Source organism: Girardinichthys multiradiatus, chromosome 17, assembly GCF_021462225.1.
Source record: "Girardinichthys multiradiatus isolate DD_20200921_A chromosome 17, DD_fGirMul_XY1, whole genome shotgun sequence".
NCBI classification, from domain to species: Eukaryota; Metazoa; Chordata; class Actinopteri; order Cyprinodontiformes; family Goodeidae; genus Girardinichthys; species Girardinichthys multiradiatus.
The window spans coordinates 29,490,514-29,506,245 of record NC_061809.1 but is presented as its reverse complement, the minus strand read 5'-3'; the positions used below and the strand labels follow the sequence as shown (position 1 = coordinate 29,506,245).

At 42.8% G+C, this 15,732-nt stretch overlaps 1 protein-coding gene across 5 annotated transcripts; it reads left to right on the top strand.

Moving 5' to 3' along the window:
* The first annotated feature begins 5,897 nt into the window (after positions 1 to 5,897).
* gata3 (GATA binding protein 3) lies at positions 5,898 to 14,813 on the top strand. 5 transcript variants are annotated; one of them, XM_047389727.1, is made up of 6 exons: positions 5,898 to 6,241; positions 6,434 to 6,816; positions 7,406 to 7,933; positions 9,676 to 9,821; positions 11,445 to 11,570; positions 13,311 to 13,382. In XM_047389727.1, exons 2-6 carry the CDS (start codon positions 6,582 to 6,584, stop codon positions 13,329 to 13,331), a joined length of 1,056 nt encoding a protein of 351 aa, XP_047245683.1. In that variant the 5' UTR covers positions 5,898 to 6,241; positions 6,434 to 6,581; the 3' UTR covers positions 13,332 to 13,382. The 5 variants fall into 5 exon arrangements, with proteins under 5 accessions (XP_047245683.1, XP_047245681.1, XP_047245682.1 ...); XM_047389725.1 differs by lacking the exon at positions 9,676 to 9,821 and adding an exon at positions 9,903 to 9,949 and having other exon boundaries at positions 5,904 to 6,241; positions 13,316 to 14,813; XM_047389726.1 differs by lacking the exon at positions 9,676 to 9,821 and adding an exon at positions 9,903 to 9,949 and having other exon boundaries at positions 5,905 to 6,241; positions 7,406 to 7,876; positions 13,316 to 14,813.
* The last annotated feature ends 919 nt before the right edge of the window (positions 14,814 to 15,732 follow it).

Below are 15,732 nucleotides of genomic sequence, written 5' to 3'. Positions count from 1 at the left end.
ACCTATAATGTGCGTAAATACCGCCATAATCAAATCATTCCCATCAATGTTGCTTCACCTTTACATTGAAATCTAAGAGCGAATAATTCCCTAAATAAGCACTGTGTTTGCATCAAAAGCAGATTAATAAATCATTACGATCTGGATGTGTTATTTTTCTAATTCTATTCAGATGCTGGAATGTTATAATTCCCCCTAAATGAGGAGCTGCGCGCACCCTGCATGCAGAGCGCTGAATTATTCATTGGTTTAAAAAGACGCGTTTGGCTGCAGAGTCGCACCCGTAAGTTTATACAACGCGGTTTGCACCAATTATCTTTAATATATTACCTTAATTGAATTTCTCCCCACCCTCCACCACCAAAGATAGATTTGGTGTGATCAGTTTACATTCTCCTTCAAAGAGTCGAGGCGCAACATGAGAGACGCCAAGCCTGCAGCATCCTCCTTCCTCTCTCCTCTGCTCTCCTTCAGCGCGTTTCACACAGAGGAGGATCGGATTTGCTTGGTGCTCCTTTCAATCAACCGTGCTGTCAATAAGCAGGCGCGTATAGGCCTCTGTGTGCGCTCCTGGTTAGTTAGTTAGTTAGTCTGCTTGCTCCTTCTTCTTCTTTTCTTGCAACAGAAAATAAACCACCAGACCACAGCGTGTTGCTGCGATCACATTATGGTACATTTCAGATTTTATTCCCACCCCACCATACAGCTGTGTTTATTTGTCTTTAAATGGAGCTCCACTCTGCTGCGGAGCTGCATGGCTTCATCTGTCCTTTGTGGCAGAGAGGAGAGGGAAAGGAGGCTCCTTTTCCAGCACAAAGGGACGCGTGTAGCGCTGTGTGTCTCTGAGAAGAGCTAAAACATAATACGTGTATGCTAGTCTGCAGCATGGATCGCAGTTATCACTACACAATTAAATAATTAAGGCATTTTTATATTCTAAGGCTTTTATTTATTTAAGGACATACATAATTAACAATCAATATAATGGCCTGTATGTATTGCATCTCTATTTCTTAGATAAAACCAATAAAAGGGTCGAAACAATATTTCCAGCACGAAACTAATCTACTTTAGTTTAAAAAATTGATTCAAATACTCATATTAGTTTTAGGAAACATAAAAATATGCATTCATAAAAGGTTTTTTATCTTGATTTATCACTTAAGACAAGATAATTTGGTTGATAAAATAGATTTGTAGTATAATATAAATATATTTTAAATATAAAAACCAAATTGTATAACAAAAAAACAAAAAAAATGGCCACAAAGCTATATTTGTTTGTATAAAATTAATCAGTTTTGGATTAAAAAGTTATTCTAAGGCATATATTTGTTTAGGGCGTTTATAAAATGGGTCATTTAAGTAAAAGAACAAATCCTGGTCATAAAAATATATGTCTAGTAAAAAAGCTAATATTTGAGATTAAAAATAGATTTTAAGGCTGGTATTTGTTTAAAGACATAACAGACAGGCATTTCATGGACATATGGGTGTTTTTGCATTTTGATTAATCAAATAAAACAAATAAATAATGATTTGGTAAGTTCAGATTTAGATGGACAGCGTCACAAATAATGCTAAAAATGTCAATTAAACGGAATAAATGAGTAGTACTATAATGAATGCATGTTAACCCTATAATGTAGGCCGGTTCCCATTGGCTGGTGCTGCATCTACTTGCTTTCTGTTGCTCTCGGATCCGGAAGCTGCTCATACAGTAGAGGCGAGGCCGCGTGTGCGCGCAGCCGTGCCCCGGTAGCCTACATGCGTGCGCGCGTTTCTTATCTGCAACCAGGCTGATGTGACTCCAGGATCGTGCCAGGGCCTGCGTGCGTGCGTGTGCGTGTGCACGGACGGGAGCGCGCACGACACAAGTATCTGTGTATGCGTGTGTGTGTGTGTGTGTGATTTTTTTGCTCTTCCCGTCCGCAGCTCTCGCCCTCTCAGCCTCTCTCTCCCCGCCTGTCTCTAAATGCCATCGGCGCCTCCATCTGCATGTCAGTCTTTCTTCTCATCTGCAGGGGAGGAAAAAAACAAACCAAAAAAGGGAGAAAAGAAAAGAAGAAGAAGAGGAAGAAGAGGAGGAGAAGCGTCCACTTCTCAGGTCAGTAGAGATTTCCATTTGAAGCTGGCTTTTGCTCGGATACTGATGCTGCGATGCTTCTTCATGTCGCTCCTCAGTGAATGATGGAAACTTTTGGCTTAAATGAGAAGAAATTGTGCGGAGAAAATTTTGAGTGAATTTTATTTTATTTTTCCTTACGCGATTCGGTCCAATCCGGTCCAAATGCTCTTCCAGCAGCCTCCATCCGAACCGCTCCTTTGCTGCTTGACCTAAAACACTGACTCAGCGTCGCTGATTCTCGCTGTTTTTCCGCGGCTCACTTTGGACCAACCCGTCGCCTATTTCCCTAAATGATTTAGTCGCCCGCCGCCGCCGCCGCTAAAATAGCGCAGATGAGGAGTTTTAGCGACATATTACCTGCCGCTCAGGTTGATGGTGGTGGTTCGGGCTGGGGAGCTGCACCACGCGTGAAATTGATCTGATTACCTTTCCGGCGGCTGCTTCTGCTGCTGTTCTTCCTCCTCATTAATTCGTTAGTAGTGTCCTCCATCTCAGTCTGTTCTCTGTGCATCGATGTGGCGCAAGGAGCGGGGTGTGAAATGAGGACGAATCAGGCAGGAGATGCAGAGCGCATTTATTTCCCTTTTTCGTTTAATCCTCCCTGAAAATAGCCCAACAAATCCTCATATTTTTGATTTAAAAGTATGAAATCATTCAGGTAGTGTAAAGCGAAATGAAGAGTCGCCAAGTGGATTGCAGTGAGACGACAGGACGGCCGTCCGGATGCCGCTTTTCTGCGGTGTTGGGAGTTTTTTGTTCAAGATTTAAATTCAGAGCGAATTTACAAATTTAAACCCATCCTCTAAAATCAAAGCAATGTGCTGAATGAAAGTGTCCCTGCGTTAGAGGTGAAGAGGCCCCGCACCATGGCTGACAGATTACATCAGTGCGTCTGGCGAGGAGCGATTTAGACGCAGATAAGCACAACTTGGCCACACGGTGCACCATTTCCCTTTTTTACATAATTATAGGAAAGAATTACAGAAAACACGACTGTTGTATTTTTCCCCCGTTTTACACTCGAAGAATATTTTTTCTGTTCTCAGTTTAAATCATTCTAGGAACTGGAGTTCTGGTTTCAGCGGGCCGACAAGCAGAATTTTACGCCCTCGTTTTGTTCTAAGAAGCAGACTCGGTTCACATGCCGGAGAGAATAACAGCTCCTTTTTCTTGAAAAGAGCAGAGAGGTGACAAATGACTCAGAGTGATGTAACAAATAGATTACCTGCGGGGAGCTGCAGCAGTTTCGACATGCATAAATGAGCCAGTAAAATATCCCAGTCTGACCCTCCTGTAGCCTGCTGCACCAGCGGCCCGGTCGGGTTTAACGCAGCACAGCTGCTGAAAACCTCCCGCAAACTTTGCTTTAGCGCCTTTTTTCTATTTTTCTAAATTTCGTCCTGTTGTTAGACTGAAAGCGCGATATTAGTCAGGCTGTGTGTTGGAAGAAATGAGAAAGCAGATAAAAATATGACACACGGCGACCCTAGAAATCACCCACAGACCCTTATTGTCTCACACAAAATCTCTTAATATTTCTGAATTTGCTGCTAAATTTACTTTATTCCTATTAAAAAAATATTTCTAATAATTTTTTTTTATATTTCTGTGGTAAGTAGATTTTTTTTAAATAGAAAACGGTGAATCTCCTGATGAGGCCATACGCGTGCATGTTTAGGGATACATCAAACACACACACACACACACACACACACACACACACGTAGGCGAGACTTTATCTAAAATATTTGATCCCCCACATTGGCAGCAGAATAATCCGTTCTCATCTTAAATTCTGAGCCGCAGAGCAGAAGAAAGCAGTTTTGATTTTAATCAGAAATGTTTGACATAATCAGCCAGAAATGATCTGCGCCATCCGAACCTGGACCCCCGCCTGCTTCTAAGACTCAAGCAGCGTCGATTTTACTCAGAAATGAACCTAAAAACATTTTTTTACACTGAAACTACGTTTTTTGAATTTATTTTTATTATTTGACATGAGCATCTTCCTCAGAGAGAAGAGGCCTTGTTCGCGCTCCGAATCAGCTCTCATAGACACCGAGGTTTGGGGAAACGTCACTCTTTCAGCTCCTGTGCACCCTAACCAATAAAAACAGAATCTGTGTTATTTATTTATTTAAATATTATTATGATTATTCAGATATTTAATTATTTAGACCTCTGCGGACATACAGCGGCTGCTCTGTGGACCAGTTCGATGACAGCTCGCCAGTCGCAGCTACAGTAGTTTGCATCCACGTTTAGGCTCAAGTTGCTCTTTCGTCCTGTCAAAAAATACGTCCTCCTCCTCTTCTTTTTCCTCTTCCTCTCCAGGAGGAACAATGCACCTCTTTCTCACTTTCACGCTCCATATTAAAGATATTTGTCGCAAAAAACATAAAAGCAGTGTAATGAGTGAAAGGGGGAGACCCTGCAGGCTGAAAGACCACCTCCAACAGCTCTGACTGGGTTAGTTTGATCTAAATGAAGACTCTTAATAGCTGCAGTCCAACCTGTGCTATATTTTTTGCTCTTGCAGCTCATGAATTCCCCTCTGCGGTGCCCCGCACTGATACACCAGCCTCACATGGATGCTGCTGCTGATAGCTACGTTGGTGCAAAGCAAGGGCGTGCGCGCTCTCGCCTGCCTTCACCTACCTACTTTGCGCGCCCTGTGCGGGTTCATTTCCTGGCCCCGACGGTGACGTCACATCCAGTGGCGTCAATGCACACACGCACACACACTTCCACTATCGCGGTGTCAGTCCAATACATTTTCGACTCAAAAACAAGCTTTGTGTGAGCGGCACAATCCCACTGAATATTTGCAAATGTATAATGGTATATTATATATATATATATATATATATATATATATATATATATATATGTACTATTTTCAAACCTTAATTTCTGTGAATTAATAATCAATAAAAATTGTCTTTGTTCAGAAATGTGGGCCTAATCAAAGTTATATTTTACACCTGCTTAAAGGTTGTTGTTTTCAAAAGGTAATTTTAATCTGCCAAATGTATTTATTTATTTAAGTGATCATTTAGGTGAGATAATAAGAGATCAGCTCTCCAAATCTCTTTTGTTTGAGTCTTGTTTCAACCGTTGCATCGTGCGTTTAAACTGCCGGTTGCAGCAGAAATATTAAATGAGCAATGAGCTATTTTATGAATTGTTTACTTTTTTCTTGCAAGCATATATATATTTAAAAAAAATAGACAATGAGAAATCTTGGCTTGAGCCCATCACACATGCTGCACGGTAAGGATTTTTAGATCCAACTATTAGAATAATGTGCCTGCCACCGCGAGAGGACGCACTGTCACAATTTTAAGAGCAGAAAACGTCCCGAAACCTGCTGTTTGCCCGAAGCAACAGGCTCTGTTGCAGCTTTTCTCTCTCTCTCACACACACAAACACACACACACTGCAGCACTTTGAAACATGAATGAACCAAACAGATATTTACTTACTTTTTTTAAATTATTTTCTTACCATAATCACTCTTTATTCCTTTTATTTTAATTTATGTTCAGTTTTGCGCCTTTTTCAAGCTTCCGCCTCTCGTTGGGCTTTAAAAATCTAGTACTTTATAATTTTGTTATTTATCTAAAGTGATTCAAAGCTTGCAGTTTTGCATCTCTCCTGGCCAGAGTTAGATGAAATTAGCCAGGCCCCTCCCATCAGCTGATGACACTGACAGACCTCCTTAAGTTGCGTCGCGCCGCAGCTGTCTGCGAGCATTGAGCTGCCTGGCGCCATCCTGAAAGAATGCCTTCACTGTAAAAAAGAAGGAGAGAGAGAGAGCGAGAGAGCAGGAGTCCCACAGAGGAGAGGAAGAGAGAGAGGAGTTAATGGAGAAAGCTACGAGCAGATTTGATCAGTGAGCTGAACTTGTTGGTGTCGCTCAGTGCGTTGCGCAGAGGGAGCTCTGCGCTACTTGTTGAACCGGCCTGAAAACTCTCACATTTTTAATTTTTTTATGTTTGATTAAACTTTTTTTCTAAGAGAAAAGAGCTCAGGAACTCTGCACCGAACCGGATTCCATTTTGGACGTGTTTGTGTGACAGCAGCGCTTCTGCATGCGTTGGTTCGGCTGGGGTATGTTTCGCCTTTAAATCTCTCAGTTTCTCTGCGTTTTACAAAAAAAAAAAAAAAAAAAAAAAACAAAAACAACAAACCCCCCCTCCCCAAAAAACAAAACAAAAACGTGAACCCAGTCTGCGCTGCTTTGTTTGCATGAGAAGCAGAACCCAGAACTCGAGACATTCAAATTCTGCTTTCTGTCCCCAGGTGATCGGAAGCGGCCGCGGAACCTGTTGGATTTAAACGCAAACGGATTTTGGGACTGATTATTTCTTTGCTCCAGCTTTTTTTCCACATGAACTTTTACTGAAGAACAGAAATAAATAGATCAGGTTCAAAGAAATAAGAGCAAGCGATGGAAGTAGGCGCGGACCAGCCTCGATGGATGAGCCATCATCCCGCGGTGCTGAACGAGCAGCATCCCGGCTCGCATCACCCGGGCCTCAGCCACTCCTACATGGACCCTTCGCAGTATCCCCTCGCTGAAGATGTGGATGTACTCTTTAATATCGATGGACAGGGGAACCACGTCTCTTCATACTATGGGAACTCAGTCCGAGCCGTCCAGAGGTACCCTCCTCCTCCACCCGGTGAGTAAACGGCCCCTTCAGGGCCTTTTTATTTCATAATCCAGCTTTTTAGGTGATTGTGCGTAAAGGCTGGGTTTCAGTTTCTTCTTGTAGTTTACCTCCTTATATTCCATCTAAACACCTGAAACACGAACTGACTGGCTAATCTGAGGAGTTATTCTTTTTAATCCTCTTCATAATTTCCCTTTCTGACCCAGCCGTGTGTTTGGTGGCGACACAAAGTTCCCGATACATCTGGATTTATTTGGAAATACTCAGCTGCTGGTTTGCACCTCTGATCACTTGAACATCGGAGCTCTTCAGCGACACATGCAGCCGCTTGTGGAGTTTCCTATAATGTAACTTCCTCAAGTCAGTCACAACGCAGTTTGAGGTTTTTCTGTGGGGGAGCTGTTGCATCAGGGCCTGTTTGACTGGAAGGGTGAAATTACACACACGAGTTTGGCCTCCTGAAACGTTGTTACCTGATATGTTGGAAAATAAGATTTCATTTGAAATGTCTACAGGAATCAGTTTAATTCAGGATGTTTGACCAAGTAATTTTTGCGCATGAGCAAGGTCCTGATCTTGTTCTGTTTTCCTGCTGCAGGTAGCCAAGTGTGCCGTCCCTCATTACTGCACAGCTCTCTGCCCTGGCTGGAGGGCAGCAAAGGAATCCCCACGCACCACAGCAGCTCCCCCTGGAACCTGAGCCCCTTCCCCAAGAACCCCCTGCACCACGGCTCCCCGGCCAGCCTGTCCGTCTATCCCCCGGCCTCCTCCACCTCCCTGTCCACCGGCCACTCCAGTCCTCATCTCTTTACCTTCCCCCCGACCCCTCCAAAAGACGTGTCCCCGGACCCGGGCATATCCACCCCGGGCTCAAGCAGCTCCGGGCGCCAGGAGGACAAAGAGTGCTTAAAGTACCAGGTGACCCTGGCCGAGAGCATGAAACTGGAATCAGCTCACAGCCGGAGCGTGGCGTCAATCGGAGCAGGGTCAAGCTCTGCCCACCACCCCATCGCCACATACCCACCCTATGAATACGGCCCAGGCCTCTTCCCACCAAGTAGCCTGATAGGTGGGTCATCTTCTAGTTATGGTTCCAAAACGAGACCAAAAACAAGGTCCTGTTCAGGTAGGCGTGCGCTTTATTACATTCCCTTTTGATCTAACGTTGCTCCCCCAGATTTACAGCCTCCTAGAACACCCAGAAGACTGAGAGCTCTCAGAGCCACGTTTAATCTGCCAGGGTGCAAAAAATAAGGGACAAACCCGACAATCAGCATCCTCATTCCTCACTGAACATCAGCTCAGACAGGTCAACATGGTCACAACGCCCCTACAAGGCATCTCTTTCAACACCTCATCTAATGATGATGATAATAATAATAACAAGAATAATAATTATTATTAAATGAAATATTATTTTTTATTATTTTTAACCAGAGATTATGTCACTTTGACATTTTAATAAAATATCTTTTGATTTTTTTTTTATTCAAACAATAATAAAATCCGAATGGGTCTAATTAAATCCTTGTTGAAGCTTCTAATAATTACACTTTACAGACAGAGGGGAAGCCGACTCTCTGAGCTCTGTCGCCCCGTTTATATGTTCAAGATAATCCCATTACTGTCAGGCCAGTGCGCGCCACAGTCGCTTTGTTGAGCCAGCGGCAGAGCACCGGATGCCGCAGTTCTTTCACGGCTGAACCGCCACAGAGGCGCGGCGCACAAACCGACCGACCGGAGGGAGGGGGGGGGGGGGGGATGAGGAGGAGGAGGAAATTATTATTATTATAATTATTGCTGCCACGCAGATGAAAGCCAGTTTTTTTGTAATAAGATAAATATCAATATATATATTTTTTTGTCAAAACAGTGGATTAATTGATGCATATCAGAGGGATTATTCAGGATCAAAATGCAAATAAAGATTTTGAATCGAGGATCACTGGAGATAATTTGCATTTAAAGAATATTTTCAGATCTTATGAGTACTTATGAGATTTTTCTGCATATTGTTTATCCTTTATTTAAAATGTAATAATGCAGTGGAAGCATCTCTGAAAGCTTAAGGGTTAGCAGCCTCTCTCACAGACACACGGGCCTCTATTTCTCTTCACTCACAAGCTCTGGAACCGGCGCAGTTCCTGTTTGATCTTTTTTCTGTCTTTTGCAAACTCAAAAGAAAAATAGAGAAACGCACTTTCCCAGGTGCCTGCATGTGTGTGTCACACATCTAAACCAGTGTGTAGCCCTGCATGTGTGTGATTTTGCAGTACACAAAAAAGGGAAGTATGGCTGCATGAAGAGGCATAAATGTTCTCGATGATGTTCAAAAAACTTCAGTCTCTGCTTTCAAATAATCTCGAGTGTGGCTGCAGCAGCTCCTCTGTTTCAGTTTCGGGGTGTCGGTGCAGCACTTCACCCACCGGCGTCAGCAGAGGACAGTAGTTTCAAAACAAGAGGCCTAGTTGGAAATAAAATCAGCTAACATATTATTTTTGTTATTATATGGTGAATGAAAGAGAAATAATAAATTATTACATTAAAAAGGAAATTGTTCAAATTTAGAGACGGTAGTTTTGTGGTTTTATGGACCTTAACACAACTAACAATATGTTCAATGTGTGTGTGTGTGTGTGTGTGTGTCTGTCATTATTTGTATTATTACTGTATTGTTATTATTAATATTACTGTCATTTGAAGCTATATTTTGTAACAATTTTAACAGATTTTTCTCCTGCCAGTTCTGATAAATGCACCAAGATGAGATTTTTCTTTATATTTTCACCTCCGCCTGACCCCGTGTTCGTGTTTTTATTTTTTTTATTTTGTGTGTGTGCATGTTGTTGTGCGCTCTCCCGCACGCAGAAGGCAGAGAGTGCGTGAACTGCGGGGCCACGTCCACTCCGCTGTGGAGGCGGGACGGTACGGGCCACTATCTGTGCAACGCCTGCGGCCTCTACCACAAGATGAACGGGCAGAATCGCCCTCTCATCAAGCCAAAGCGGCGGCTGGTACGTTCGTCCACCGACATTTTCCTCCCTCTGCTGATGATGTTTCCGTCTCTCTTTGTGTTTGTTTCCCCCTCTATCCAGGAAGAAGTAGGCCTATTAGCTGCAGGAAATTGACTCGGCAAGTGCAGGTCTCTGTTTTCAGATACTACATTAGAAAAAATAAAATAAAATAAAATGCATCATCTGAAAATAATACAGATAAAAAAGGATTGATTTTGCTGTTTGGAAAAAGGACTCATGTGTATTTTAAAGATGCCTTTTCTGCAGCTTAAATGTGGCTGCATGCACTGAGCTCCAAAAACATAGGTTCAGGTTGCTTCTTTGCAGGGAAACCCCCTCATGTCAGATATGAGCTTTAAAGGACTTCCCTGGTCTTGGTAGGAACAAATCGTAGGCAGCAATAGATGACCAGTCCAGCCCTGCTCTGCACGGCCCTCTGGACTTAGTCCTCTGGACTGTAATGTGAAAAGCCGACGTCTCAGGGAAGGAATGGAGAGGAAAGGGCTGCCGGATATCTGAGCGGCGCAGATAACAGCGCAGTCAAAACAGAGAGGCTGGCCGGAGCCCGAGCCGCGCAGGCTTGAGCTTGTTTAAAAGTGCTAAAATATCGGATTAGATGTTTATTTATTTGTGTAGGCTAAAGCTGTAGAAATCTGATTTTCACAGAGAAAAATAAAAATGAAACCCTTCAAATAATAAATAAAGGGCTCAGTAAGGCTTATTTCTGCTCTCTGATTGGTTATTCACTGCACACAGCGGCAGGGGTTATTAGGCCAACACATGCGTATAATTGGAAATGCCTCCAGGAGATAATGTAATCGTTTGCTTTAGACGTGTCCTCTGCGGTCACCTGTATGTATTGATTGTTTTTAGAGATTATAACATCAATGTCAAGGAGCTGCAGCAGCAATCCGCAGGATGACTGTGTCAGGATGAAGACTGCAGCTACAGCAGAATAAAAACACGATTTCTATCTTTATTTATTCGTGCAGTTGTTCTAGAATTACTGCATTAAAACTGAAGCATTAATCCCATGCGTTAAAAAAACGTTCGGCGCGATTTATTTGATTTTTTTGACATTTGAAACTTCGTGGCACAAACATGCACTTACTTTAAGAATAGGGGGAAATTGAATCAGATGTAATAGCTCTCCGTTTCAAGGCTTTGCTTTTATGTCTTCTGTAAATATTTATTCTGTTGGAGGTATGCCCCTATGATGCTATTTTTAGATCCCGAGTGAAAGCAGCTCTTTTTCTGCCATTTCTGTCTTTGTGCTTTTTAAACTATTTTCAGCTTGCACTTATATGCATAAAACGATGGAAAATATATACAGTGAAAATAAAAGCCTTCAGTGTTTTAGAGAGGAAATACGTTCTGCTTTTGATCTGCGATGGAAGGAAATACATCTGAAATGTCTTAAGTGCGTTCATTGAGATGAACATGTAATATGTCAGCATTTCATTTTAAGTGTTATAGTTTTTATTTTAAAGGGCATTAAATGCCTTCAGAAAGACCGTTGTGCAAAAATGTAATAATAAAAAATTAAAGGCGCTCTTTTATAATAAATCTTAATGCTGATTAGTTTATTCCACCAGTCGCCTGACGCTTCTTTCTTGTGTGCAGTCTGCAGCCAGGCGGGCAGGGACGTCCTGTGCAAACTGCCAGACAACGACGACAACGCTGTGGCGGAGAAACGCCAACGGGGACCCGGTGTGCAACGCTTGCGGCCTCTACTTCAAGCTGCACAATGTAAGTAATAAACCTGCTCAGGATCTGGTTCTCTCTCTAGCTCCGCAAATCGAGGTCTGCTGAATATTTAAGGTTTTCTTCATTTTGAACACTTCTTCCTCTGAATATTTTATCTGACTTGTCCCTGCAGAGAATTGCCGTAGCCCAGATAACAAAAACTCAGATTTTTTGGCAGGAGAGTGAGCTAAACCTACAGTCTCCTTGCTTATGAATATTAATTAAAATGTGATTACTTTCTGGGCTGTTATTTTTCTACTGGTGTTTTTACCCTCTGACCACCAATCCGCCTGATTCGTTTTGGGTCGGTCCTACATCTACAGAATGGACACCCCGGGGACTCGTTTATCTCTCCTTCTCCTGTGCATGAAGCTGTCACTTCTAATCAAACAGCCATTGTAGATCCAACTAATAATAATAATAAGCAGACTAACTGCTCTCAGGCCACATGTAGGTAATTTCTGCTCCCTCCTCTTCCTCACCTCTCCTCTCATTCTCTCACATGACAGAGTTTGCTTATATCCCAGTGCGCACGCAGAAGAGTATCCCGCTCTGCTGCCCTGCTTGTCACGCAAGCACTCTCCCTTAAATCACTTTCCTATGTTGCTTTTGGCAGATAGTTAGCCACTGCAAAAACAGATTCAGTGCGAGGTTGAACATAAAGAAGAAGAATATTTCCCAGCTACTTATTAGCGTCTGAACTGACCCTGACTTCTGTGTAATTGTCAGATTGGTTTATTTTGGTAAATCTGGAATTCTGTTGGGGCTTCAATCAAATTTCAGATTCTCAAGGAGAAGTCTGCAGGCTGGCAGTCCAGAAACCCCATGATGGAAGATCGGTCATGCTTCAGATTAAATAGGACACAAAAAAGATCACTAAGCGAGGTTGTGTTTGCAACTCAAATGGCCTTCGTTGAGTGAGAGGTTTTTTTTTAACTCTGAAAAACCTGTTGAGCTTTGACACCTTTGTTGCAGGCTGAGGTTTGAATCTGCTGGCAAACAGAATGGGTGTAAAAGCATGTGCTGACTTTTCTGTGGTGGTCACCGATTTAAATGTTTGATGTAGGGCGGCAGCCACATGCAGGCCGGAGGCCAAGGGCTTCCTCTGCAAGACGTCTGGGCATCAAAGAGCAAAGGCTTGACTGGTTTTATGTGGGCATAACATGGTTCATAGCTGAAGAAAGTATCCCCTGCCCCATGGTGTGGATCCACAGTTTAGAGAATGAAATCACATCACTAGACAGGGGGGAGAGAAAATCATTGGCCTCAGCTAATCATTCACAGTCAGCTAAAAAATGCCCAGCTTTATACTGAAAAGGAATCCCTATTCCTGTTTTCTCTGGAGGACCTGTCTGCAGCTGAAATTTCATCATCAGCATTTCCAACAAAACCTTGTAGGTATATGTCAGCTGCAGCCATTTAAGCCAATGGATGGCCAATCGGTTGTGGAGAACTTGGCCGTCTCCTACGGTCGTCATAGTCTCTGCTTAAATGGCTTCACGTTAGCTGGCAGGTCGTATTGTCTCTTGCATCCGTCACATTTCATCTTTTATTTTTCCTCCCCTCTCTGTGGCAACGCTACAGCTTCAAGTATGTTTTAGGTTAAGATTTACATCTAAAAACCAGTCTCAAATGGATGAGCCAATTTTCTGAAATGGAGGCTCAGAATTAGTCACAAATTTTGGTTTTTGTGCTCATCTAAAGACAAAGTACTAATCTGCCGTCTTTCTGTCTCCTTTCGAGAGCAGATCAACCGACCTCTGACCATGAAGAAGGAAGGCATCCAGACCAGGAACAGGAAGATGTCGAGTAAGTCCAAGAAGAGCAAAAAGTCCCAAGACAGCATGGACGACTTCTCCAAGAGCCTGATGGACAAGAGTAGCTCGTTCAGTCCCGCCGCCCTGTCCCGCCACATGTCCTCCTTCCCCCCCTTTTCGCACTCCAGTCACATGCTGACCACCCCCACACCCATGCACCCTTCTTCGAGCCTTCCTTTCGCACCTCACCACCCTTCCAGTATGGTGACAGCCATGGGTTAAGGCTTCCTCGCCACCCCCAAACCCTGGGCTTCTTCACAACCGCCATACCCTTCGGTACCTCTGCTCCAGACTCCTCTTCGGTTTGATCCAAGCGGGATCCTTTATCCCTGGTTCTATCTTATTTTTATAAAAACCCAAGTGTACCTCTGCGATGTAAATGTTTTGCGGACTTGAACTGACTGTGGTGCACTGACCTCCAGGGGGACGATTTATGTTTTTCCCTCCAAGCCAGGAGAAAATGGACATTTCTTCTTGATCCACCACTGTCGCTGACACCACATTGAGGCTGATTTACCCAATAAGGAGCTCCATTTATGTATAAAAAGCCATTCCCCCACTTCCACCAAAAGAGACACTGCAAGAACTTTCAGACTCCCTTTCCTTTCAACCCGCATCTCCTCACCTTGTACCTGTAAAACAGGGAACCCATCCCTCTCTGCTTCCTTTCTTCCTTGTCTTGTTCGGGTGAAGATGAGGAGAGACAGATCATATTTGTACAAATTGTATGAAATACAATACATTTAATGAAGACTTTTTAATTAAGTAAGAAAAAAAGGAAACTTGCCCTTGGGCAGCTTATGACAAGAAGGGTACGAGTTGTAGCAGGTGGAGAGACTTGCCACTGGAGGAGTGTGTTAAAAGATGCCTCCGAGTCCTGGAGGAGGGAAAGAAGCAAGAGGGAAAGACTTTTGAGACAGGGCAGGCCTCAGATTTTGCCTGCATGAAATGTGTCGCATTAAGTTTGCAGAGAGTCGGCGCCTCTGGCCGCCCCGGCCTCTCTCTTATTTTATTAGATTTTTTTCCGTTTTACTTTATTTTTTGGATGTGCTATACGTCTCGGGCTATTGGTTTGTGTTGAAGCGCGCACGTACACACACACACACACACACACACACACACACACACACACACAGACACACACACACACACACACACATTGGATCACCTGAAAGACTTTCTTTCTGCCCACAGATTATATGCATTGTGAAAAAAAGTTCCTGTATTTGTTATTTGTATGTATAAATCAGAGTACCAAAAATACGAAAGAAACAAAGATGTTGAATTATTTCTTTATGTTATGCAGACTGAATGGTTGTAAAAAATTAATAATAATCACTAGTGTAAAATATGACTGCTTTTTTTGTTTCGTAATTTTTTTTTTGCTCTTTGAAAATAATAAACTAGTTTAATCTCTGTTGACATGTTAGCGCTGTGGTTGAGAGCTGTCTTTTTCTGTCTTTTTCTGTACTGTGTGATCTCTTTGCACACCCCCACCCCACTCATGTACCCACATAAACCACAACCAGAAAGGCCTAGCCATACATATACATACATACATTTCTACACACATGTAAAGACATATGTATAGCCTTTTTACTTCTGTTATGTTGCTTTGCATTTGCAGGAGCAGCTCTTAAGGTCATTTGAGCACAAACAGGAAGAGAAGAAATAAACAACAGCAATGGAGGACCAAATCACACGGCAGCATTCAGATTGCTTTTGTCTCATCCTATTTGTACATAAATAGACTAATCCACATGTTGCTTATATTAAGCTGCAAAATTTCTTTAAAATGTTCACAATACAGCTGGTACTATCAAATGTAACATGCTATAATCGTGTAGCATGACATGATTCAAGTCTTCTGCTACAAGGAGAGAACAAGGAACTACTTGTTGCCTTTGACCGCTGTCAAAACCACAGCATGAATGCAGCTACATGCTCATTAGTGATCCTGCAGCAGAAGGTCAAATGCGTTCAGAATTTACATCTGCAAATAAAAATGAACACCCATTCACATAAAGCATACTCTTGTAAACGATGAGCATTGTGGCCACAAATAAACCATTCACAACCTTATTTGACATACTCCGCACAGCAAAAGCAGTTTATAGCTAACAGTTTCTAAAAAATTATCCACGTGTGGTTTAATTTGACTCTACCGGAGCATTCTCCTTACCTGCATGGTTAAACAATCACAAAGTTCTCGGCCTCTTTTGACACCAGAGCAGAATGTTAAGTGTTTTAAACCTCTGTAACCTTTCTAACATCATTATCATACCAGGAATTCACAGCCAGAGTCTGCTGCAGGTACACTGCTGCAGATTAATGCACAAACAAGTTGG

What these genes read in the sequence shown, in the direction of transcription:
- gata3 (XM_047389722.1), top strand. Translation starts at nt 6,582, where the DNA reads ATGGAAGTAGGCGCGGACCAGCCTCGATGGATGAGCCATCATCCCGCG. An exon ending in GTACCCTCCTCCTCCACCCG is followed by an intron (nt 6,817 to 7,405) that starts GTGAGTAAACGG and finishes TTCCTGCTGCAG; the next exon opens with GTAGCCAAGTGTGCCGTCCC. An exon ending in TCAAGCCAAAGCGGCGGCTG is followed by an intron (nt 9,822 to 11,444) that starts GTACGTTCGTCC and finishes TCTTGTGTGCAG; the next exon opens with TCTGCAGCCAGGCGGGCAGG.